General features: G+C 39.7%; 1 protein-coding gene across 1 annotated transcript; it reads left to right on the top strand.

Annotated features, from left to right (window-relative positions):
- The first annotated feature begins 1,337 nt into the window (after nucleotides 1-1,337).
- gfra3 (GDNF family receptor alpha 3) lies at nucleotides 1,338-23,489 on the top strand. The gene is made up of 8 exons (XM_046040306.1): nucleotides 1,338-1,766; nucleotides 13,469-13,735; nucleotides 13,836-13,928; nucleotides 14,037-14,406; nucleotides 17,343-17,452; nucleotides 17,973-18,107; nucleotides 20,677-20,813; nucleotides 23,162-23,489. Exons 1-8 carry the CDS (start codon nucleotides 1,712-1,714, stop codon nucleotides 23,363-23,365), a joined length of 1,371 nt encoding a protein of 456 aa, XP_045896262.1. The 5' UTR covers nucleotides 1,338-1,711; the 3' UTR covers nucleotides 23,366-23,489.
- Nucleotides 23,490-26,210: the final 2,721 nt, after the last annotated feature.

The raw sequence follows: 26,210 nt of genomic DNA, 5'->3' as shown, positions 1-26,210 counted from the left end.
TGTTTGATGTTAGAAGCAACTTCAGCAAGAGCAGATTGTTTTGTCTGTGTGTGATGCAAGGTCTCCATGTGCTGCCATGGTTGCTGTTGATAACAGAGTTTTATTAGGCTACACGCTTTGTTTGTTGTTCTTGTTTGATGGATATGCATTTTAATGGCAGTCACTGCCCACTTGCATTTCTTACTGGCACTTGAGCATCCAGTTGAACAGGATGTGTAAATTAATCCACTAATCCCTCTGCTGTCTTTTAATTACAGTGAGGACAACAGGTCAATGGCATGCACTTTGCAATTTTAAATTGCTTTTGTTCTCTTTTTGTGAGAGGCGGCGGTGAGTTTATTTAATCATATTGCTAGTGCAGTATTTTTACTGTAAATTGGGTAATTTTGTAACTGTTTCAAGACCAACATCTTAAAATTGCCTTAAAGTGAAAAAGAAATCAGCATTCAGTGACTTTTTAAAAAAGTAAATCCAATCTGCAATCAATCTGTTGATTTGTCTTTTAACCAAAACATTCAAGGAGGCTTTGTGACTTCTTGTTTCCTGCAGCAGCTGTGTGATGAAACTTACAAATTTAGTTTTGTGGTTATATTCCAGGAAGGAATAATATAGACAATGGAATGGAGTATCTGCACATGCACAGACACAAACCGCACAATGAAACTGTTTGTTCAGGTAAACAACAGGGGGGAAAGGATACCTCAATGTTACAGGTGAGTACCACAGCTTTTAGTATTTCTCACTTCATGTCATCCCCTCTGGACAAACCCTTTCCACCCACAGGTCAGATACAGTCGTGGAACAAGATTTCACAGTCCCCGTCCAACTGGAAGCTGAAGTCTGTGGGGCTGCAGACTGGTCTCTGGGAACATATTAATTCTAACATTAGCTCACTTTTGCAGACACATAAAGGCACCTGTGGGGAGAAAGACAAACCAATATTTACAACCAAAAAGATGGACCAATCAGATAACAGAATACAGTGTTACATTGCTTGGTACAAAAACCATTACCATTCAGTGTCAAGGTCAAAGCCATTAATGTTCTTTCAGTGGAGATTTGCTAAAACCATTTAAACCAAATCAAACACAGTTCGGTTCATTAAGTGGATTAGTGGATTAGTGGATTAGTGATTGATCGTTGTTGAAATGCTACAAATATGTAACCATCTAAACAAAATTGACTTTTTAATGAAATCTATAGGCTAGCCTTGTTTATACCTTGTGTCATGACGCCTGAACTTGGCTCCTACTGCCCAGCTGTTCTCCCACAGGAAACATTTTAACATCTCACGGGCATGTTCAGTCTTTTCAGGGGCCAATCACATTGCGCCTTTAACAGAGATGCGCCATGCAGTCTCAGCGCTGCTCTCAACTCTGGCTGGACAACTGTGGAGCTGCGACGCAGCGACGCATCTCGCACTTGGAAGACTGTATTCTTACTGACTGGAAGTGACCGGTGATCAGCTGCAGAGGAACTTTTTGGATACATGTTTTTGAAATAACTGGGATCGGAAAAATAAATGGGACAACAGAAATCGCGAGAACTTGAATCGCTCCAGTTGTGTGCACGGTTCAGCTTTGCCAACTTTGTGCACTAGCACCATCCGATCTCCCTCAGTCCGTGCGGGCGCAGCAGCAGAGGAGGAGGCTGGATGTGGCAGGAGACGGGTCACTGAGCTGCAGTGAGTTTCCCAGTCCCCAACTCTCCAATGTCACCAGACAGGATGATGATCATTGGACTCCTGCTCAATGTCTTCTCTCATGGTAGGCTAAACAGCGCATTTCTCTTTTTTAACTGCATGCATTTTATTTTAGATGCAGAATATATTCCCCACCGTTGAGATAACTATGTCATTCATTTACTCTGCGAAATGTGGTAGGGCTCATGGAAATTTGTTCCCTTTAGGAAGATAGCTAAATTGTCTTCTACACAGAACTTGAACAAGAATAAATGTATGTAGGCTACATATTATTATTAGTATTACCTATTTTAACAATTATACCCCATGTCTGACGCACATGAGGCCACTGAATATTAGTTTATATTGCTGGTGATAATGTCATAAAGCGGTAACTTTTTGTAAATGCTCTATGCGTGATGTAGCCCATGTGTGTAACATTACAGAAGACTGTCGACTCATTATTTAAAAAGAAAAAAAGGAAAGGAAAGTGGGAAAGACTGAATGTTTAAGCATAAACAGATATTTAGCCTAGTTAAAATATAGGGATAAATTTCATACACTATTCCAGGTTTGAGTGAAACTTTTGATGTGCCCCCCCCCCCCCCCCCCCCCAGTAATTTAGCAGCATCCTTTGATTTTACATCTGTATGACATCAGGGGTAAGGTAATTTCTGCCTTGGACTCCTTCCAAAAAGGGCTGTTCATCATCTCCCAAATATTGATTGGACTGTCCTAGATCATGGAGATATCACACATGAATTGTTGAACTAAGTGATGTTCTCCTTCACATGAAAGCCTTTTGGCTACCACATCATGTAAATCATTGATATTTTACACAAGTTGCGCATTAGAAGTTGATAGGAGGAAAGATTAAATATGAAAGCGAAAATTCACAACTTCATGGCTTCAAGTCTTTGTCTTTGCGGATGATCAAATGGTTAAAGATGATGCCTGTGATATTTGACACAGTAGATTAATTTGGATTCCTGTGCTACCACACACACACTCAAGCTACTACAAATTAGTTATAGTCATTAAAGTCAAAACTGTGACTGTGCCTGGATAAGAAATCTCCTGGTGGAGCATAAAGCTTGATCTGTGGTTATTGAATTATGTCATTTTGGATCATAAGATCATAATATGAAACACAACCCCCCCACCCACCCCAGTGCTCCTCAATGCAGACATACATGCGCATACTGATTATGTCAGTAGTACAGGTGGTGTGTGCTTCACTGCATCCAGGAAAATTCAGATAATGTCAGGTGAGGCTGCTCATTAGAGATTAGTATCATAAAATGATGAATGCTTTCTTGTGAATGTCAAACCTTTCAGGCACCCAATATATCATCTGGCGTGTCAAACCCACCTGCCAGGCACTTAGGTGGAATCGCACCAAGAGAAGCATTTATTTCCAAGCTCTAGTTAATCTGAGATCTGAGTCATTGCAGATACAAATCAGACAAGACTGTTTTGATGGTAAATTCTATTATTATTGCTAAATCAATTATTGGATTTAAATTTTGCTTATTGACATCACATTGATCATTAAAGAAAAGTGAAATCTATGCAGAACTCCCTAAACTTTAATATGGTTTTGGAGAAATCTGTTGCAGAGCTGCAGTTTTCCAGCCTAAATGCAGACGGTTTAGTGTGTCAGTCTAATGGGCATTGCCTCTGTGGGTCTAAAGGTATTATAAAAATAGCGCCTCTTAACAGTATTCCATTTCATACAATGTTATTTGTACCTTGTAATATATCTGGCCTTGTACAACTCTGGGACCCAAACAATGGGTTTGCAGACCACAGCTTTCCCAAAATGTCTATCACCGTTGATGCTCCACAGAGCTCAGGGCTAACCAGTGCTGTCATGAATATGTCTTCACAAGATTGAACCACCCAAAATAGGAGTAGAACTGCACCTGCCTGCACATATTTCTAGCTCCCACGTGAACAAAGAGTCCCACGTCTAATAATAATAATAATAAATTTTATTTATAATGCACTTTACATTTCAGGGAAATCTCAACGTCTGCGTCACACAAAGGCTTTTTATCATTTATGAACTGTTGTTTCCCCCAGTAAGTGTCACTGAATTGACCTAACACTCAAATGACATGTCTTTTATTCTCTATCAGTTATGTTCATTGTTTTCACGTGTTGTTGGATTCATCTATTTCTTTTTCCAAATTAATAACAGTATAATGGAAAACATCACACGCACAATGCATGAGTTCCCTCTGAATGTGGCCATATAATACCATTGCCAGATAAATCAATGGAAAGCTGGCTGTTGTTGAATGACCCGACTTTGACCCTTTGTTTCAAGGTCTGTGTGGATTATTGCTAAAGTCCCAGTACAGACTGCAACTGGTGATTGAGTGTTGCTATTTTGGTACTTCATTTAGTGGACGTGATTGAGCCGTAACATGGTTGTCATACATTTATTAGAGCTTATTTTCAGGCTGGGTAAAGTTACACAGGTCCTAGGTGGACTGATATCACAGTGCACAAACTCTTTCTATTCAGGGTTTGACTATTTGATATACACACTGTGGAGGGGCTTGAGCGCTCTCACCTTGTGCACACAGGTTTATTCAATACTCGTCTTCTTTATCGTCTCTTTTCCCTCTCTTTCTGCTGAGGCATTGTCTTTATGTACTCTGTGCCTGTAATTCAGTTTCGTTTAGGACGACAGCACACAAAGATTAAATTGGCAACCTGCCCGAGGAACATTACTTAGATAAAAAAAAAAAACTTTAAATGAATATGCAATTATTTCACATATTTGAAGTTTTACTTTAAAGAAATCATTTTAATTAAAATGCTCACATCAAGGGTAGCTTTAACATCAAAATGTGAGTTTCTGAATGACACCTGATTTCCATTCAACTCACTGTTAAGCTCCTTGCATAAAAGTAGAACATTTCATGAATGTTAATTTTTGTCGTTTATGTGTCGTTGCCTGGTATATACTCTTTTATTATTTCATGTGTGCTCTTTATCTTGATTGTCACTTGCACACACTGGATGGTACCAACCAAAACCCACCGCCCGCTGGAAACCGTCGATATGCATGTTGCTGTCTGGCCAAGAAATTATTTGGCACATCGTAATTTAGGACTGCACCAGGCAGCAGAAGGCAGACGCCTGAAATATTCACACAGCTTCACTCATCCTGACTGGCTGATGCGGCACCTGATGCAAGTATGTATTTTACCTGGAGTACAGAGTACAGAGGAGGGATTTTGCCTGCGTGATGTGGCTGCACAATCCAGAGGCACAGCTCATTAAATGAGCAGGGCAGCTGTTTGTTCAGACCATGAAATGACAATTCTTGTACACATTTGTAGAGTTGTCTCCTTTAGATGCTTGGACCCTCACCACATGCTGGTGGAACACCAAGATTATACTAAACAGGCATAATCAAGTAATTTTATAATTTATTAATTTTTTATTTTTTGGAACAGGCTCTCATTACGAACACCCTCTGTGTTATGTGGTCATAAACTTTGGTTGAACTGTTCCTATCTCTACTGTATGCCATAATAATGAGACGGGTCACACCTCAAGTCACTTGTTCCTCACTGCAATTGTGCAGCTTGTCGAAGGCTGCAGAGCACTGCACATAACTCCAGCGCTGGAGTTGTCTCTGTGGGCTGCGCTTATAAAAAAACGATTAAAGCAAGTGCAACTGTGCTGCACTTTTTAAAATCTCAGTCACACAGAGAGCCAGTCTTGTTAGCTTGCACAAATTGAGGAGCAAACAAAGGTGTTATTTGCCCGTTGCATGCAAGGCAAGTTTTTGTCGATTTTGGGATAAAGGCATGTGAAATCTTTAATTTTTTGGAAAGAAGCTATCAAGGCGCCTGTCTCAGCCGGTGGAGATGATAAAATGAAATTGCAGCTTTGTGTGAAGACTGGGTGTTGTTGGGGGGAGGTTGGAGGGAGCAAAGAAATCATGTTATTCTTTGAAGTGGACTTTCTACAAAAGATGCATTTATATTGTGCTGGTTTGTGAGACTTGTGAGACTGGACAGTATGTGTTTTCCTCATTTAGACGTGACATGTTATTGCTGCCATCAGTGTGGTCCTGAAGTGGCCACGTAAAGAAAGCTCGAGGGATCCGCTGGTGGAAATGATGACTCGTGGAGAGATTTTTGATGATGACTTTGCCAAAAAATTGGAGGCAGAGTGTTTTAAGAAAATAATGAAATCTTGCATGTGCATGTGCATCATGGAGGCATAGGTGCCATTTACACTGGGGACGCTGGGGACATGTCCCCACCAGTTTTTGAAATGGCTGATTTTGTCCCCACCACTTTTTTAAAGCAACATTTGTTAAAAAAAACACTTAAAGAACAAATGAAAATGCTTTTAGAAAGGTTTATTTCCACATTAAGAAAAAATGCAATGCAATTAAAATATAGAAGAAACAAATGTACATTGTTCAAAAAAAGTAACTCAAGCTAAAAAAAAAACAAGCTGATTATAAAATGACCCCAAGATGTGCAGCAACAATCAATAACTTTAACAACTTCTTGACACAGTTTTGTTTCGGCTAAGTTTTCCGTTCTCTCCCTGTGAACATGACAGAAGAGGAGTGAAAACTAAATCGTGCCTGCACAGGTGTTGCCTTGGCAGGGATGATATTACATGAGAAAAGTTGATCTACAGGAGAAACAGATCTGAAAGCAGCACAGAATGACTGAGAGCTGCACTGACATAGATTCCGTTATATTAATATATTGTATTTTGAAATGTCACATGCCACCTGAATTTTGTGTTTCCTTTTGCATAAATAAAAACATGTCCACCATAAATTGGTGTAGAAACGTTGACCAGAATGCAGGAAATTAAGTGTTTAATGATCAAAATTTCCCCCCAGACTCCCCACTCATATATCTTGGCATTGAGGATATCATTAAGACATTGTTAAAGGATCTTTTTGTCTCGTTCTTATGAACCTAATATTGCATATCATGATGTTTCATGAGCTAAGTGTCTCTTCACACCCCAAATCTGAGCCCCTATGTCCCCACCACTTTTCAACACAAAGTGACACCCTTGCGTGGAAGGCTCGAAGAAGGAGGAGATTCAAAAGTGAGAGTAACAGGGGAAGAGGTCCTAGGTAAGCTGAAGTAAGGAAGAAAGTCGAGGGTTCAGTGAAAATATCTGAGAGGGAAAAAAGGGTTGACAAGTTCCTTTGTTTAATAACAGTGGTTAATATGTATAACAGATTGTTTGACAGCTGAGGTATTTGGAAGGTGTTTTGCAGAATAATTGGCTGCTATGTAGGTTTTCTGTTCATGTAAAAATTCACTCTGGGCATTTGGAAATCCACAAATCCTAAAGCATCTGAAGAAAATTAGGTTGCCCACGGCGGTGCCTTTTCCTCATATCAAAGACAAACTGCGCAAACTTTTAAGTATATGTTTAATGTTAATAGAAAGTTTAATGTTAAAAGACGATGAGCTGATTGGTGGAAAGTGCAGAATTCAGAGCTCAGCAGAAATGACTGTGTTGATAAAAGTCCACAGAAGCTTTAATCAGCACTGATTAACCAGCCGGATGTCCGTCCACTGGTACACAAATACAGGACAGGCCAACAAAAATATGAAGTTTGCTCCAATACATATTATGATTCAATCAATACCAGAGTGCTCAGCAAACAGCTAGAAACTGAATGTCATTGAAAACACTGAAAAAGTGCAGGGACCCTTGATAAACATTAATGGCACAAGATATTTTTTTGAATGCAGTAGCTTGAATCAAAATTAAAATAAGCATTTTGGGAGGAAAATCATTGTTTAGACTTACAAACATGTGTTCTATTGTCCCGCAGCTTACTTGCTGCATTTATTAGTCCCATGTCAATTAGTGTGTTTACTTGCGCATTAACATTCAATTAACTACACAGTATATTGGGGATATTCATATATTTAGATCATGAGAAAGCACATATAAATACTATGTTGCATTTACACCATCCAGGATAAGATTATATCCAGTAAAGCTCAAATATGCTGGTTATAGGTCAGTTCTGCAAACAGCATATCTCATACTGATGTCGTCACAGCATCAAAATAATCTGCCACTTCTGAACTCAGTAGTGCAGCTGTACAACATTAGAAAGGAGCATCAAAGTTCAAAAAGTTTGTCATTCTAGCTATAAATATACAGTTGCATTTGGGGGTACAACTAACGTGTATTTTCCTTATGAACTAATCTGTATATTATTTTCTTGATTAATCGATGTATTGTTGGGCAATTGTTGAAATTTTCAATCAGCTTGCTCTGTTTCACTAAAGTCTGATATGAGTCCAAAAATATTACAACAAAATATTTGGGAGGCTGGAACAAGTGAATTTTGCTTAAAATTGACTTTAGCAATTATCAACAAACGGTGTTCACAGATACAAAATTATAGTCAGCATATTCCAAATGAAACCATAGCAGGCCTTCATGTGGAACATGTGGATGTCAGCACAGTTCTGTACAGTTCACTCAGGAATCCCATCATTTTGACTGCAGGTGAGGTTAATGAATGCAAGTAGTGACACGTAGTGGCAGTCATGGGCACGTTTCTCCATTCTCACTTTTGCTCCATCTTGTCGCCTTACTGCCATTTCCTCCTTGAGCCTGTGACTTCCTTCCAAGAAGTCCTCTCTGTCACAATCCTTGAACACATTTCACATCAGAGTCGCACTCTCCCGCCACGGTCGCCTCTCAATTCAAATTACTGCCCAACAATCTGGATACTCTGCTACCCATCCGACGCGTTTGAAAGGACGGAAGAAAAATTTGCGTGTGTGTGGTTTGTCATTTATGGCGTCAGCCTTCATCAGCTTTGCCTCACAAATTCTATTAATCACCCCAGTGAGAAATCAATAGGGTGTATTATGGCTCACATATCACAGTAATTCATCTCCCGTTTGCTTTTCCCTTCCTTTCCTTTCAAACACACTCCATGCTCAGACCAACAATTCCCTTAACGCAGACTTTTACTTTAGCAATTTGTTGCATCTAAAACAGCATAATATGAGCGCAGTGCTTCTTTATTGTCATGACATTGAATAATGTTAAAGTTATTACAATAATTATGACCTGTCTACCGAACAAGATTTCACAGAGCTGCCCTGTACTTTATAAAGGTTTATTGTTATCCCTCTCTCTCTCTCTCTCTCTCTTTCTCTCAGTGTGTGTGTGTGTGTGTGTGTGTGTGTGCTTGCACAAAGAAAGACTCTAAGAAACTAAAATTGCTGATAGTCTTTCTTTATCAATGGTAAGCCTGAGGGAGCAAACACTGAGAAGGAATAATGAATACACTGTCCACTGCCCAAACAGGAGATTACATGAAGCCTGTTTAAATTGCAGCTAAACATGGCGGAATTTAATACTTTAGTATACTTATCAGTGTATCGTGATACATAGATAGGCAGACAGGTAATCATCACCTTCACATACCTTGCAGAGCTGTGACTCATTGCCTTGTGTGTTACTAGTTTTTTCCCCACCTCACCCTGTGGAGTCTCTGCAGTAGCCTTGGCAGGTTTCCTGCAGTGGCGATGAAGCGGAGTCTCTGTTTATGATATGTCTCATGCCAAAGTGAGACGTGGACCTCATGTGGCGCCTGAGATTGCAAAACATGCAGTAGCAGAATTGGATTGCAGACGTGCTTTGTGCCGCCAGTCAGCAAGAGCTTAATCGAAGTGTGTGACCGATCTAACACAGTGCTGTGTGTGTGTTTGTATATAAACTTGTGGGATGTATGTTAATGTACTGAAGCTTAAGTATATGTGAGGATAAAATCAGTACAGATATTGTAGTAATCTTAACAGGGATAAAGTTCAAACATGAACATTTACTGCATTTATTTCTAGTTGCACAACACATTTATATTTATTTTTTGTGCAGTTAAAAAGTGACAGGATAGAGCAAATTAAAGAGATTAAGCAGGAGAAAGTGTGTGCATATTGCCTACCCATGCTATTTTCTTTCTCTGGAATCACTGTGTATAAAATGTAATTTGTGGAGACAATTATGTGTCACATTTGAGAAAATTAATTTCCTGAAATGCTCCATCACAATGCATTTTTATGAAGAGGCCTTTCTTTTTTCCCTACTCGTCTCACTCATGCTGCCCCTGGCCTTCCTGCATTGTGTTTTTCATGGAGCAACAATTATTTTGAAACGAATTGTTGTTTTTCCACTTGCAGTCTATACAGAACACTGCCAATCAAAACACTCTTAATGCTTAATGACTGGGGACCAACATGACTGTTTTCCCACTAAATTATGTTGGAAACACTTTTGTACTCAATGACCCTCACAACTTAAGGGACAAATAATTTAAAATAACTATACAGCTGATGTAATTCTTCCATATCTTCAAGCACCATATTTTGTAGGTGCAACGCATACTGATGCATCTGTCAGTTGAAAAGTGTTTGCCTCAGACTATTTGTCTGGAGGAACTTCGGGGGGGTGTGTGTGTGTGTGTGTGTGGGGGGGGGGGGGGGGGGGGGGGGGGGGGGGGGGGCAGACATCCTCATAGTGGACTTTTGATATGAGTCACTGTCTGAATGTGATATCCAGGGTGAGTCTCCTGGACCTGAAAGCAAAATTGGAAGCAACTATATATTGGTTTGGTGGGGGAAAAAACTGTGCTGAATAAATTGGTTGTAGCATTACATGTGGAGACAGTGTCTAACACTGGTGAAAAGCCTATTCCAAGTGGAAGGGACCCTGCTGCAAAAGGTTTGGCCCCCAGCTGTTCGTGTGTCCTTTTACAATACTAACAGCAGTGCTTTTGTACAAGACATCCATGGGTATATGTCTCTGAAGATACTAAATATGTTCCATGTAAAATGTTCAAGCGCCACATCAGTGTTTTGACATATTTTAGCCATTTTATCCTGTTTATTTTATATTTCTACCAATGATTTTCCAATAGCATATCAAAGGTTTTAGATAGATGAATGATGAATGCATGCACTGTTTTCCAGACAGCTATTACTTTGTATTTAAACAAGTATGGCAAAGTAAGATAACTTCTCACATACCTGAAGAAGGTAATCCTTCACAGTGAGCATTATATACTTTTTAAGCCAAAACAGATTGATACATACTTTATTATTGTCATGCAACAGTGTTGGTGGTAATTGTTTTGCTACAGCATGGTAACTGTCACCATTACAATAAGGCACACAAAAAGGTAACACATGAATGTGAAAATATGTACAGTGAAAATATATGATATGTACAGTTCAATTCCCCAGCATATCAAGTAGTCCAACAGGCAGAAATGAATGATTGATATACTAGTGCAAACATTTCCAATTAGAGTCCAGTCCAGTGCCTGCTGAGCAATTCCGCTCAGTATATAGGATCTTGTGGCATGAGGAGCTGGCAAGAGGAGTTAAAGGGATAGTTTTGGCTGGATGAGGTTCTTATCTATAGTCAGTGTATTACCTGCTGTAGATGGCAGTTATAGCACAGCAAAAATTATTTTAGCCAACTAAAAGAAGGCCCACAAAAAAAAAAGCAATATCAAGTAAGATATATATATATATATATATATATATATATATATATATCCTCCTGAGGGATCTCCTCCCAGACCTGGACTAAAGCATCCGCCAACTCCTGGACAGTCTGTGGTGCAACGTGGCGTTGGTGGATGGAGTGAGACATGATGTCCCAGATGTGCTCAATTGGATTCAGGTCTGGGGAACGGGCGGGCCAGTCCATAGCATCAATGCCTTCCTCTTGCAGGAACTGCTGACACACTCCAGCCACATGAGGTCTAGCATTGTCTTGCATTAGGAGGAACCCAGGGCCAACCGCACCAGCATATGGTCTCACAAGGGGTCTGAGGATCTCATCTCGGTACCTAATGGCAGTCAGGCTACCTCTGGCGAGCACATGGAGGGCTGTGCGGCCCCCCAAAGAAATGCCACCCCGCACCATTATTGACCCACCTCCAAACCGGTCATGCTGGAGGATGTTGCAGGCAGCAGAACGTTCTCCACGGCGTCTCCAGACTCTGTCACGTCTGTCACATCTGCTCAGTGTGAACCTGCTTTCTTCTGTGAAGAGCACAGGGCGCCAGTGGCGAATTTGCCAGTCTTGGTGTTCTCTGGCAAATGCCAAATTTAGCAGTTTTTAGTATTTACATCGGAGATGAGCAGTGCCCAAAACACTCTAAGAAAACCTAAAAAAACTTTCCTAAACCCAAAAGGTAAAGAAAAGACAAAGCTCTAAACTAGGCTTGTCCAAAAACAGGAGAAAACAGTGCTAACAAAAAGGGCTTCTCAGTCCTACTCACTGCTAGTTGCTGACACAATATAGCTAAGACAAAGAAAATTGCTTCATAGCAAACAAAAATGGCAAAGCCAACAAAACCAGGTTGTCATAAGACAATCAGAATGGCTACTTACAATCCAAGTCTACTATACTCAGTTCACTACGTACAATGAACACAGACATAACACAGTACTCAGGCAGGTTGGGAATGGCAGAGAGCGGGAAGAGTTCCTGTCAGTGGGGCTTAAGATGGCTGCTGTCATCTAGGTGCCCAATCAGGAGGCTCCAATCAGCTCTACCGGACCAATCCAGTGTGTCCACCTGTTCTCCAGTACCTGCATACACTCACACACACTCTAAGGGAGGAGAACAGCTGACAGTGCAGGGAGAGATAAACAAACAACAAAATATGAATAAACAATGATATAAACAATATATATATATATATGAACATGGTTGTTCTACGGTTGAGAAAATGTAGTTCCAAAGGAAATGGCTGTCTGATATCAAGATAAATATTCTAAATGTAATGTCTTTCTATTTATTCCGGTAGGCTTTCTTTTAGGTGGCTGAACAGCATCGTTTTTGATGCCAGAAACGAACAAATTCTCTGTTCGCAGCATACCTCTTTTGTTGTCTTATAGGTTTTATTTTCTGACTAGCTTTTGAATGCACTTAAAAACCCACAGTAAAATGTGAAGTCTTTTTGACCACTCAAAATGCTTTTACATTATCTGCATTCATTCACTGAGCCTAAGTGCTCAAGCAGAAACTAACAATACCACACATTCATACACTGGCGGAACAGCCACCAGGGGAAATTCGGGGTTCAGTATCTTCCCTGAGGACACTTCGACATGCAGCCTGAAGGAGCCAGGGATTGAACCGCCGACCTCCCCATTAACATGGAACCTGCTCTACCTCCTGAGCCACAGCCGCCCCCAGTATATCACAATGTGAGGTGACTGGCAGCTTAAGGATTTCCAAAAGCTTGTATGGACATGTAACTCGCATCAGGACAAACATTGAGACACTGTGCTCAAATATGGTGCATTAATAAAAAGGCCAAGGTATACTGTAAGACTGTTTACATAAAAACATCAGGAGGAAAGAAGTCAACTGGGAGCCCCAACGAGAAGATGAATAAATCATTATAAAATGATTATAACCATAACATAACCCTATAGTGTTTTTGAAATATACAATTCCGGAGTTTCCATGAGGAACACTGAGGTTGTGCCCACATTACTGCTCTATTACATTTGTGTGCTTTCAATTTAATCTGCCTTGTTGGATATTATAGTAACCTCTAGCAGTAGATGGTCTATAGAGTGCACTCACCTCACTCTGTTGTCTTAATTACAACCTATTGTGTAAGGACTAATACTGGATGGTGGGACCATGAACCCAGCTGCTTTGGTGGTAATTCTGGCAACCAGCAGCTTTGTCCACTGACAATATCAACCTCTCCTCTAGGTAGTGCACCAGCATCTGCATCCTTAGACTGTCTGGTGGCGGAGCAGGGTTGCATCCAGGAGCAATCCTGCATGGTGCTCTATCGACTGCTGGAGTACTGTGCAGCTGAGGAGGCTGTGTCGCCCCTCGGCTCAGACGCCCGCATGGAGTGCCTGGAGGCCCAGAGCTCCTTGCAGCATTACCGCCCCCTTCAAGTTTGCAAGTGTCAGCGTGGCTCTCGCAGGGAGGAACACTGCCTCAGGGTCTATTGGACTGTGAGATTTGCAGGTGGGTTTAAGCATTGGCATCTGTGTGTCTGTGTGTGGGGGGGCTTTTTGAATTCTCAGCTGCACAGTCCATGTGACAATACTCTTCACTGTTGTTTTAGCATATGATGAGTATGAAGTGTCTCCATATGAAGAACTGCAGTTAAATCTAGTGAGAAACATTGAGATGTCACGTATGGCGTCCATCATGGCAGGTACTGCTCTTATCACAGATATTCAAAAGTTTGGCAACCAAATCACTGTATGTCATGATTTTTATTTCCTGATATACATTACGCTCTTTTCTTCCTGACAACCTCCAGTTTCCTCTCTTTCTGTGGATGGCCAAAACCAGTGTCTGAAGGCAGCCCAGGACTGTGGCTTGTATGAGAAATGTGGCTCCCTGCGCTCAGAATATGTTGTGGCCTGCACCAAGCGAGCAACAGTCTCTGACAACAGCTGTAACCGCCAGAAATGCCACAAAGCCCTGCGGCGCTTCCTGGAGCGCGTGCCAGAGGAGTACAGCTTCGCTCTGCTATTCTGTCCCTGCTCTGACACTCTGTGTGGGGAGCGTCGGAGGAAAACCATCGTCCCTTCATGTTCCTATGAGGAGAATGGGAGAGGGGAGGAAAGACTGGGCAAGCCCAATTGCCTCAGCCTGCAGAACTACTGCTCCAGAGACGAGCTGTGTAGGTAAGACGAGTGGGTGGGTGTAATGATACAGTATGTCAAAAACCCTTAATAAGGGCACAGCACTGAAGAAGATTGTCAGCAGAAATTCAAATTTCACGATGTGTACTACAAAGCACAAGATATAAAGAATCAGAAAATGTGCCACAAATACCTAAAAGGTAAGCACAAAGACAGTCTACAAAAATGATAACATCAAAGACACAATGCTGAGTTTTTAACCACTAGTGGCACTGTTGAGCGGTATTTTGATGAGTGGGTCGCTCTTTTGTTTGTATCTCATGTAGGGCTGCGACTAACGATAATTTTCTTTATTGATTAACCTGATGATGATTTTCTCGATTAATCGCTTGGTCTATGCAACTTCAGCAGGGATTTTTCCTGGCTCAGAATGAGGCGGAGGTGCACCCTGCCCTCAGCTAGCTCAAGCAAACAGTTTTTACAAGCAGAGCTTTTGAAGAGTGAGAGAACATGACGTTTATACTGTTAAAGCATATTTTATAAAAAAATAAGTAAAGGTACGCTGTTCAACATTAAATAAAATACAACATAAAAGCTAATGTGTTATTTAAACAGTTAATAAAACAGCAAGTTTAAAATCAAATCAGATATAACATTGTTTTCATTTATAGTTCAGTTCTCTCCCAGTGTAGTTGATGTGAATTCCTGGATATTAAATGTTCTGTACTGGTCCCAGTAGACATGGTTAAGCTCTGCTTGAGACTGAGAACGTGACCACAAGATATACTGAATATCTTGCAAAACAATTTGATCCTGCTGGCAAAATATTGTTTACACACATGTGGATCTCCTCCTGTTTTTCAAGAAGCATCTGTATTTTAAATAAACCACTCACACTTTTATAAGACAGACTATAATTTTTTTTTTTTATAACTTATTTAATTTACTTCCTAATTTAAATGATTTGCTTTTCTCAGTATATGTGGCAGTCATGTTCTCAGATGTAGGTTTTGTAAGGAACTAATATCATTTTCTACAGATGTCTGTTTGAACTTTTGTTTTCGATAAAGTGGGAAAAAAGTTGATTTAAAAACTTTAAACTACTTCATGTCATTACACTTCACCAGTGCAAACAAAAACCAACTGCCATTTGCAACAGCATTTTTAAGTCCCTGCTGGCAATATTAAGTATAATAAAACACTGAACAGCAGGGAAAAGCAGTTTTGTTTTCTTTAGTGATTTTTTTGCTGTGTCGTTACCAGTGGAAACACTGTCGCGCCTCTTTATTTTGAAAGCGCTGCAGTCCAGCCAAACAGACGGCTCTTTTCTTCCTCTCTGAAAGTTTTGGCACCACATCAGCATAATGCCAGAAAAACACAAAGTGCAATGCTTGCAAGAAATTTGTGTTTACCATGAAGACACTGTCAAAGGTTTTGACGAGAACTGTAGACGGGACCAAATTAGACGGAGGCACTGCCTCGTAATTGTCTTGGCAGGAAAAACCCTGATCAGAAAAAAGTTAAATTTGCCCATCACCATTTGCCAAAGTTACGTTTTCAAACAACTTTTGTTATCTGACCAACACTCTAATTCAGTTTACTGTAATACAAGACAAGGCAAAGTAGCAAATTCTCACATCTCAGAAGTCGTGTCGTGCTTTTGTCGCTTTTGTCATTTTTGGTTTTTCCAGTGAAATAACCCCAAATATACCATTTGATTAAATTATGTACTAGCAATGTCAACCCACAGGTGATACCTGTCAAATCTGATCAACATTTGTCAATAGATAATTGGATAATTGCTTATGAAGAACATAACCCAAGCAGTGATTTTCGACTAATGCTTCATGTTCTATCTCCAGTGCTGTGCGCTAATAGCGAGTAATAAACATGAATGTGTATTACATTACTGTGTCTTCCAGTAATGGAAATCAAGTTCTTGCAAGCTATATAACGTACCTTGGTATCATGCTGTTCCACTGATCAACATTTGATGCAAACAAAGCAAGGGTCAAAATATTTTTTTTGTAAAAGCAGTTTGCTTTTAGTGGCCCAGAATTCATGGCTACACCCCTGCTAAGATAAGTAAGTAAGATTATAACTAGGCTAATTTTAGTCTGTACTTTCTCTGCATATTGTTCATGAATGTAGAGGACCTGCTTACATTAATTACAGTCTAGTCTGTGTGTAAATGTTACAGAGGTTATTAAAGAGTTATTTGAAACTGAGAAGGTCATGTAACATCCCCCTCTGTAGTAACAGATTTTAAACAAGAAAAAAATTGCCTTAACTATTGCTGACATGAGGTTGCTTTGTTCCACACGCATGGCTACCACATGTTTCTGCTGCAACGTGTGGGCAAGCACAGAAACATATATTCATATAGTGTCTTTGGTTTTATCTGTTGATATATTATTGTAGATATGGTATTGTAGACCTGCTCTAGATCATTGGTGTTTTAGACTGTGTGTGCATGATTTAAAAGAATAATTGTGAACTTCAGGCATCTACTTCTAATCTATAGCTTGTAAACCTCTGAGAAGAGCCGTCACTGTCCACAGTGCGGATATCAATAATACCAATAATTGTAAACAAGTAAAACTGCTGTGACAAAACTACTGTATAGGTGTACAGTGCAATAAAGTGCAGTATTAGCTTTACTTTTCAGAATTTTTTTTTGATTAGGTCTCCAAGGTGAGGTGGTTGGTGTTAGTGGGCTACTGAAATGTCTATGAATTTTCTACAATAAGACGTTTTTAATGCAACATGTAGTTTTGCGAGTGCACAGCTTTTTCTCTGTTTTGTGTTTTGAGATTGTACACTGTCTTTATTTTAGATCGACGCCGAATCCCAAAATTAAATAGTAAAAATAATTTAAAATGCACACTCTGCTTCTCTGTGCTGACACATAAAAAGCTGTTTTCTCTTCTGTGTTTCTGTCCATGTGTGTTGTATTTGTTTGTGTGTGTGCGTTTCAGATCCCGGTTTGCTGATTTCCAACACAACTGTCAGCCCTCCCCCCTGTCTGCCTCTGGCTGTATGCGAGAGAGCAGAGCCATGTGCCTGAAGGCCTACGCTGGACTCATAGGTGAGTTGGAGGAAAAGAAACTATAGAGGTAGAAGAGGCTGAAAGAGAGAATAGTTTAAAAAAAAAAAACAGACAGCTGCTCAAAGGACTCGTTATTGGAAATCATGAGTAGGTGTCTAACAGTGATATTTAGCTTTCATTTTCTTGCGCAAAATAACTCTACAGGGATTCATAAATGGTCACCGGCCAAAAGCTGCTGCTCTGGGGATCCAATCAGCATCACTTTAAAAAACTTGATTTAAAAATTGCCCTTCCAGCAGCTCTACAAAATGATCCAGGTAATATTATTTCCTTCTGTTTCCCACACTGTATTTTTCAAAAAGTAATTTCATGAACCTGCAATTATCAATATCGAGAGGTGGAAAACTGGTAACACCGGATCCCCAGGGCACCAATATTGTTGGTAGACTGTGGCTTACCTTCCATAGAAGTGTGTGCTGAAAATGAAAATCTTCTGCCTAAGGGAAATATTCCTTTAAAAGTTTGTAAAGTTGAGCATACGACTTCTTTCTACTACCAGGTACGATCATGACTCCCAACTATGTGAGCAACAGCAGCACCGAAGTGTCCCAGTGGTGCACATGTGACGGCAGCGGGAACGAATGGCAGGGCTGTCAGCGCATCTTGAATTTGTTCAGCAACAACATATGTCTGCGTGAGTAAAATGTCATGAGGTTACAGCATGCAACAGACTATATCTTCAGGGCTGCACGTCCATAGCAAGTAATAACAAAATAATAATACAGATTGGAAGTTTCCTGCATGAAATATTTGCAGCTTCCTGGCAATATACAACCATGATAATAATGTTTATGTCACACACAAAGACACAACTATTTTAATTAAAAATGAGAGATTTCTATTTATGATTTAATATCATATTTCTCACATGAATGTTGGTCGTGTCAGGAATATTCATGACTTTTTATTCTAAATTTAAGAATCCGTTCACCTACTTGGCCATTTTCTGTATGTTGATCACATGTTGTTCACACTTCAGGGTTTTGTTGCAATTTCTCAGCTCATGTCAGTAAATTGAACTATTACTGTTACACTTTATGGTATTGAAACAAGTTCCTTAGAGTTTTGAGTGGAAGCATGAAGCTTGATTATTCTTGCAAAGCCAGAAATTTGAGTGACAAATGTCTTTGAATTTCAGAGACTGTTCATTTTCAAGGATCTCATGTGCAATAACTGTCAGTTCTTCCTGTGTCAAGATAATGAAAGAGGAAATGTAACATTTTAGCTGTCAAATCGGAGGATAGACTAAATAAATTGATAGCGATATTTTATAATGGGCATCAATACAGAATTCAGATGAGTTGGGTTATAATTGATAATTGAGAGGGCAAACCATTGAACCGTAATGTTTTCTTATAAATAAATAAATGGCAAGTCAGAGACTGTCTCGTATCTGGTTGACTGCCAAATGAGGATGTGATTTCCAAGTACTGTGGCGTCAATTATTCATTTCTCCAAATTTGATAAACATAAAGTGGCTTCTTGTTGAATCGTTGCCAAACCAGCAGGGTGGAAAGAGCATTAAGTGTAGACCAACAAACAATCCAGTAGATGAGGCAGTAGATGTTAATTTTACTCAATGTTTGATTTTCATCACATTATTTCTCCTAGTCATCCAAAATTACTGTTTAGGGTAAAATTAATTGTGACTGCAGAGTACTGCAAACAGAAGACAGAAGAACAAAGGGGGCATAGATTGCCCTTTTTCAAGTAACCTCTACTTTCATATTTATTTGCCTTATCCTAGCTTTTTGCTAATGTTAGATAAGCTAAAACTACAATGGATCAAAAAGTACATTTTCTATGCAGTCTTAATCTGGATACTGTGTGCAGTTGGGAAGTTTTGTCATATAGGGTAAAAGCAAGCTCCTATGAGGATATAGCAGTGCTTTCAGCTAAATGCTGACATGCTCAACAAGCCCTCAGGAACGAAATGGCTGCACATGGTATTGATATTTCCGGTATCGTCAGGTGATGCACAATGGCCAAAACACACAATCATTGGAAAAGGAGTGGCTGTAAAAGGGTTTTCTGGGTATCACAGTCTCTTTGTGATCAGAAAAGTCCAGAAAAGTCAATTATTTTATCCCATTCATGAGTGTGGAGCCCACAGGAAGTCAGCCAGCTTATGCACATGCTCTATAGGCCAAAAAAAGGATTTTTATTGGGATATGTGCCGAGTGAGCAATTTTCATTGGAATGAACAGTGGTGGAAGAGGTACCACCAATCTTTTACTGAAGTAAAAGTAGCAGTACCACTGTGTAGATATAATAATTAATAATTAGTAAAAAGTATTAGTATTGAAACATACTGAAAGTACCAAAAGCAAAGTACTCATTTGTAATGGGTTATAAGTATTGATGCATTAATGTGCAACATGTTCTCATCTCAGGGCGTCAAATACTGACACTTTGAGAAAGCCTGACAAAGCTTCAGTATTTTATGCATAAGGTATCCTGGGATGAGACCGGACTCTAATGTGTCACTTGATCACTTTAATGTTGCAGCTGTTAAAGGTGGAGCTTATTTTAACTACTTTATTTACTGCTAGGCAGCTTAATCTATAATAATAATACATCATAAATTATTAGTTGATTCATATTTTGTATTAATAGAGTATAAGTATAAAGTAGCATAATTACTCAAGTAAAGTAAAAGTACCTCATAATTGTACTGAAGTACAGTACTCAAGTAATGTACTTCGTTACATTACACCACTGCAAATGAATGGGGTGCCATATTTGAACTTTATATTAATTCTCCTTAATACATCCATGGCTCATAATGACAACACTATCATGCTAATGTTTACCATGGTTACCATCGTAATTTAAAATGTACGCATACTAACAATTGCTAATTAGCACTAAACAAAAAGTACTACAAAGGCTGATGGGATTTGCAGGTATTTAATCAAAATGTACGACGTGTGAACCAGTTTTAACGGAAATCCATCCAGTAGTTGTAAAGTGTTGGACTGAGTGATATACTGGCATCTCTAAAGCCATGAAACTAATGTGGCTTAAAAGTACAAGTCATTTTCCAACCAATGTATTTAAATGTATTTGCCCAATCACGCACAGTATTTAGAGTTGGTAGCTTTAGCTATTCTTTTAAAAGTCACTGATAATATTTTGGTGATGCTTCAAGGATAAATAACGATGTGAACCTATGAAGACGGACCCTGCTGGTTCTGTTTCAGGCAATGCCATCAGCTCCATGGGAATCTCTGCACCTCCTCCTGTGGAAAACACTCCCGTGCCAGCTTCTCAGCCCCCCCCTAGAATCTACCTGGAGAGGGTCCACGTCAGCGTTAACACTCTTCCTGAATTCAACAGTGTAAGCGCTATCTTCTGCCTCACTGTCTCACCATATGCTAGTGTTAGACACTTGCTAGAAGCTGAATTGAAGAACAGGTTGACTAGATATCAGGTGGTAACACGTAAGTGTCACCAGGGACTGTAGGAGTGAGTTGGCCCAGCAGCTCCCTCCTCTACCCCTACCTCTCATTGTGGCTGAGGATTAGCTGTAGTTGTTTGCAGCATTACTCAACCCTTACTGTTAATATTCATGTATGCACACCCTTCTGCTCCATATTCCCCATTTTCTCACCATTTTAATTCCTCCTTCCTCCTACCCCATCCCACAAGCCCTTACAGCACTGAAACCCTGCACTGCTGGGCTGCATATTGGACACCAACATATACAGTTTTTTTTAAAGATGATGCATCAGCGTTTCCTAATTATTGTGTAGAATTGAATTTGAGATGATGCCTTCTCAAGGAATAAAACGGTTTCCTGTGATGTTATTAAGCTCTAAATTTGATTTAAGAAAAATCTCAAACTCAATTGCCTATTTACATTTTCAAATGCAGACTGAAAAATAGAACAGCAAGTGATCTCTAGTTTTGATTCCATGACATGTCAAGGGCATTTTGAATGAAGTTTACAAAATAAAACTGATTTGAGATATTGGGTTGTTTCAGCCAGTACACCCTCACAGCATCCTCTCTGTCTTTGTTCAAGTGGAGGCCTTACCGTATTGAGGGCCTTTTCAAAGCAGTTAGTGGGAAGAATATGTGAACTATAAAACCCTTCAACAGTGAGAGGCTGCTGAATTATGATACTATCCCTAATTCAAAGTGCAAACGCCAGTGAAAGAAGCAAACACTATATAAATTTAAGTTCTGTAAAAAGTGTGCTATTTTTCTGTATTTACTTTCCTTTCCTTAGTACCTTTTAGACAAAACTAGGGCTGTCCCTGACTAAGGATTTACATAGTCGAATCAGAATTGTCAAGTCCTGCCTATAGTCGACTGGTAGTCGAATCATACGTGTTTTTGTGCACGGTGATTGTGAGCTGAAGCTAAACTGAGGCTTATTGAGGATGACCATTTTCTCTCTCTCTCTCTTTCTCTTGCCCCTGCCATTCCCCGGTCTTGTGCAGAGTTTTTGCCGTGCTGCAACTGCATGCACATGGTGTCGCGGTTCCTCGCGGGTCTATTTCAAGTAGCGGCTGTTAAAAAAACGATATAATATTCTTTGTGTTGTTCATCAGCGGTGATAAATTATCCGAGGTGTGGACAACTCTGCACAACACTGGTGAAGCTGCGGCTCCATCTCTTCAGCAAGTGTTCCTGCTGCCACTACACACATTCACGCTACTCCTACACATGCGCATTGACGACCCAGGGTTAGGGTTACAATTTTGGATTTATTTATGCACTTTAAAAACATTTATTGGAAATTTTTCTTTTTACATGTTTATTTACAGCATTAAATGTTGAAATGTATATTGTAATAGGCTGTATATTAACTTACTGGGAGAAGACTGGTAGTTCTATGTAAAATCAGACATTGAGCACCCCCATTTTGCCAAAATGGCATGATCCTTGTGTCGTTGCGAAGCTTCGACAGTGAGATTGACAGCTGAATCAGGCTCCACCCATCGAAGCAAATCCAACAGCCACCCCTGTTTGATGCACACTGGAAATGTCTCTATACTATGTTTATATTTGTATTCCTGTCAGCACCAAACCCCAGTCACTTATTTTGGTGGACAGATTGGTTTTGAGCCAAGTAACTATCAAATAGATATATTGTTTAATAGTTATTGTTTTCTTAGCCACTGTGAGACATTTTTTTTTTTAATAGATACCGCCAAATCATCTTGCTGCATGCTTGCATTGATATTTCCATCTGTCACTAAACACACACACACCAGGAGGCCTGTTGGTTTGTGTGGTTTGGTCTAAAAAAGAGCTTCTAGGAAATATTGAACGTACAATATCGCTCAATATCCAGATGCATAAATTTGAATAAAATCCAATACAGATTCATTTTAAGTGTGGTAGCAAGTGCCTTGTTGCAAAGTTATCAATTATGAACATATAGTATGCTTCTATTCTCCAACACAGAGAATAAGAGGGTGGACACAATTAAGGTAACGATTGAGAAACATGATTCACAACAAGCTTTCAAAAGTTACCAAAGAAATGTAATTCTCTTATGGCATGTTGCGTTCAAATTCGTGAGCTTCTTGGCTGTTTGGGCAGCAGCTTCAGAATATTTTCAGTATCAAATTCTGTGTTGATGTGGACTTTCTCTTGAAGTTTACATCCTGAACTTCCCTCCATGCTTCACCACTCCTGTTAATTGGAAGAATCACTCTTTCCCCGCTTTTACAGATGGAAGACAGCGAGGAAGAGGAGCAGGAGGAGGAGGAAGAAAGTGAGGAATTCAATGTCATCCCACCGTATTCTGAGAAGGACTCTAACATTGAATCGGGGGCTAGAGGGAGTAAACGGGGAGCAGCTAGCCGAGCGGTACCTGTGTTACTATTACTGCTGCTGCCTACACTCATCCTGGACTGGGAGAGTGGGAGCTACTGAGGCCTCCATTTCATTCACCACTCATCTTTTACACTCGCTACCGCATCACAGCACTCAGAATGAACCACGGAGGACATTTGTGAGGAATAAATGCTCTATTTCTTTTTCTTTCTTTTTTTTTGCATTTTTAAACCCCCCTTTATTTTACAATTCAGTTTCTCCTATTACTGCCTCCTCAAGAGCCAAAAGATATCAGTAGTCCCGCAGTATCAGCCATGGCTTTGCTCGAGTCCTCTCCTATAGAAACGAACTGAACAATGTGAGCAGATATGTGAGTGCATGGGTGAATTTAGAAATGCTGTCTGGGCAAATACTCTATCTAGAGCCTGCTTCAAACTCAAAGTACATCCCCTCTTTTAACAAGAAGCACATTGCCCAAGGCCACATTCACTATACACACTCCACAACCAGTCTACTCCACTCCAACCAGGCCCAAGCACTGCTTTTGATTTCTATTTCATGACTCATGTCACAACCGTTTCTCTGTTGTCCCTTTGGCTCTTCCGCTCCCTCCTTCATACTATGGTTGAGTAAGATAATCCACTTCAGAACAAGCTAATACGAAACTGTACTACACTTAAACCGCTTTGTACCATTTAAAAGAACTTTTAAAACTGCTTCATCTAAAATTCTTAAGACACAAACCAATGTGTTGTCACATTATGTTTGATCTCATGCCTTTTCAACCTTTGCTCCTTTGTGCACCATAAAGCAGAGTGCAACAGTCAATCTGCTCTGCTTCTTTTGTTAACACGCCACTTAGTATTATTCCTACCAGGGTGAGTGGCTAAGAATTCAACCACTGGCAAAAGTAATGAGATCAAATTCTATTGTAGAAATGACGAGCAGAGAAAAAGCAACATGAGCAATTACAGCACAATTCAAATTGCTCAGCACGCAGTGGAAGTCTGGAATAAGGCTCAGGGGAGGAAATAGCCAATTTACTGCTGTCATACCCTCTCACTTTTTTTTACCCCTAGGAGGTGTATTTTTAGTGTTCCTTCCCCATCATGTGCTTTAGATGTTGTGAGAGCGAGATGCGGAGATAGGGATGGACACAGGAGGCTGGAAAGCCTGCTGGCTGCTCTGATCATTGAGCAGCACATTGAGCCATTCTCTCTGCCTGAAATAGCTTTTGCTGATGTTAATGATTTTTTCTCGTATGGTTCATTTTCTTGTGAAATTATGCAGCTGTGGGGATGTAGGTAAAGAGAAGTATAGAGAAGTTTTTGTAGAGGGATAGTTTGCGAGAAAAAAACCTGTCTGAGCTCTGCGAGGATTTTATATTGTGGTTATACATTCGTTTTTACCTAAATTAACTGTTGTATGTAATGTTGTAATTGCAGTAATACATTGATGGGTGACTTCAAAGAGCAGTCCCCTGACCTCACCATCTTCAAACAGATCAGTACTGAACATTTCCAAAGACAAATCACCAAAAAACGAATTCTTAGATGTTTGAATATCACTTGAGGAGGCAGAATGGCCCCACCTTTTTTTACATGATGGTTTATTGACATAAAGACTGAACCTTTGATAAGGGCAGACAGTATAAAGGCAGAAACGCACTGGAAGCATATGAGCTATGTGATTGCAAATGCAAGTCCATCACTACTTCAAACTTGGGTTTGATTTTCACAAGTCAAAGTAGGACTTAGATGGATGTTGTAAGGTTAGTAGAGCTGTAGTAATGGTTACCCACCTCAGGGCAAAATGACATCATGCCGATTTTTGACCACTTTCTTGTTGAGAGTTTGGCTACAGGGAGCTAAGAAGTGGGTGAGGAAAAGGCCAGTTAACAAAGCTCTGAAGTGTGACTGCAAGCTTAGTGGGTACAAGAAAATGACATACAGTATTTGGACAAAATATTTCAAATAAAAAGTCTGGCTGGACAACCAGCTGGTATCCAAATATATGAACCAGAACCAGGCCATAGAAGAGATGTGTTGATGAATAAACTAAATATTCTAAAGAAATACCCATCACAGTGTCACTGTACAGTATCAGTGACGACGCTTATTCCAATCTCTCAGCTGCAGTTATTCATAAAGTATCAAAGGAACAGCATCCTGCGCCAAGTGTCAATAACTGCATCCAGTGCGCTCTGGCCTTAATGACTGAATGTTACATGTGTTTTCAGATTTCAATAAGTTTGTTTATACTTGTAAAGTATGTAAAGTAAACATTTACATTAAACATGGCTTGTATTTTTTTGACGAGTTATGGAGTTTCAAAGAAAAATAGCTTATTCTCCATCCATAAGATAAAATATGTGAATATTCCCCAAATTAGACCATTTTTAGTTTGTATCTTGACTATGTACAGTACTTTGTTTCACACGCTAACCTTCTTTTAAAGACATATCAAACATGCCAAATAATTCTGACTGTAATGTGTAATAACTGTGTAATTTTGTGACAGAACAGAACAGTGTGCCGATTTGTTAAAAGAAGAATAAAAGTCACAATCGAAATTTCCACGTCTAACAGAACAAAAGTGCCTTTGAATGACCAAGAAATGACTGCTGTGTATGAACATTTTCTGATTATTTTTTTTATTTTTTTTACGTTGCACAAATTGCACAGGAAAAAAACCTCATACATCCTGGTGGGATTGGGAGTGCTGACTGTCAATGTCAGTGTAAGTTGGTGAGTTAATCACCGTAGTCGAATTTACCTACTAATAATAATACTTTAATTCATTTCATTAAAAACTGAATGATTTAGAAACTGTAAATAAAGATAAAGAAGTCGCTGGTTTTCTCTGGCCTACGGACACTTTTGGACAAACTCAGCCAGGACTCTCTTTATATATTACTTATAAAAGTGATTACAGGGTCTTGGGG

This window comes from Micropterus dolomieu, linkage group LG23, assembly GCF_021292245.1.
Source record: "Micropterus dolomieu isolate WLL.071019.BEF.003 ecotype Adirondacks linkage group LG23, ASM2129224v1, whole genome shotgun sequence".
Lineage (NCBI taxonomy): Eukaryota > Metazoa > Chordata > Actinopteri > Centrarchiformes > Centrarchidae > Micropterus > Micropterus dolomieu.
The sequence above is the reverse complement of the archived record's forward strand: the minus strand, read 5'-3'. Positions and strand labels throughout refer to the sequence as shown.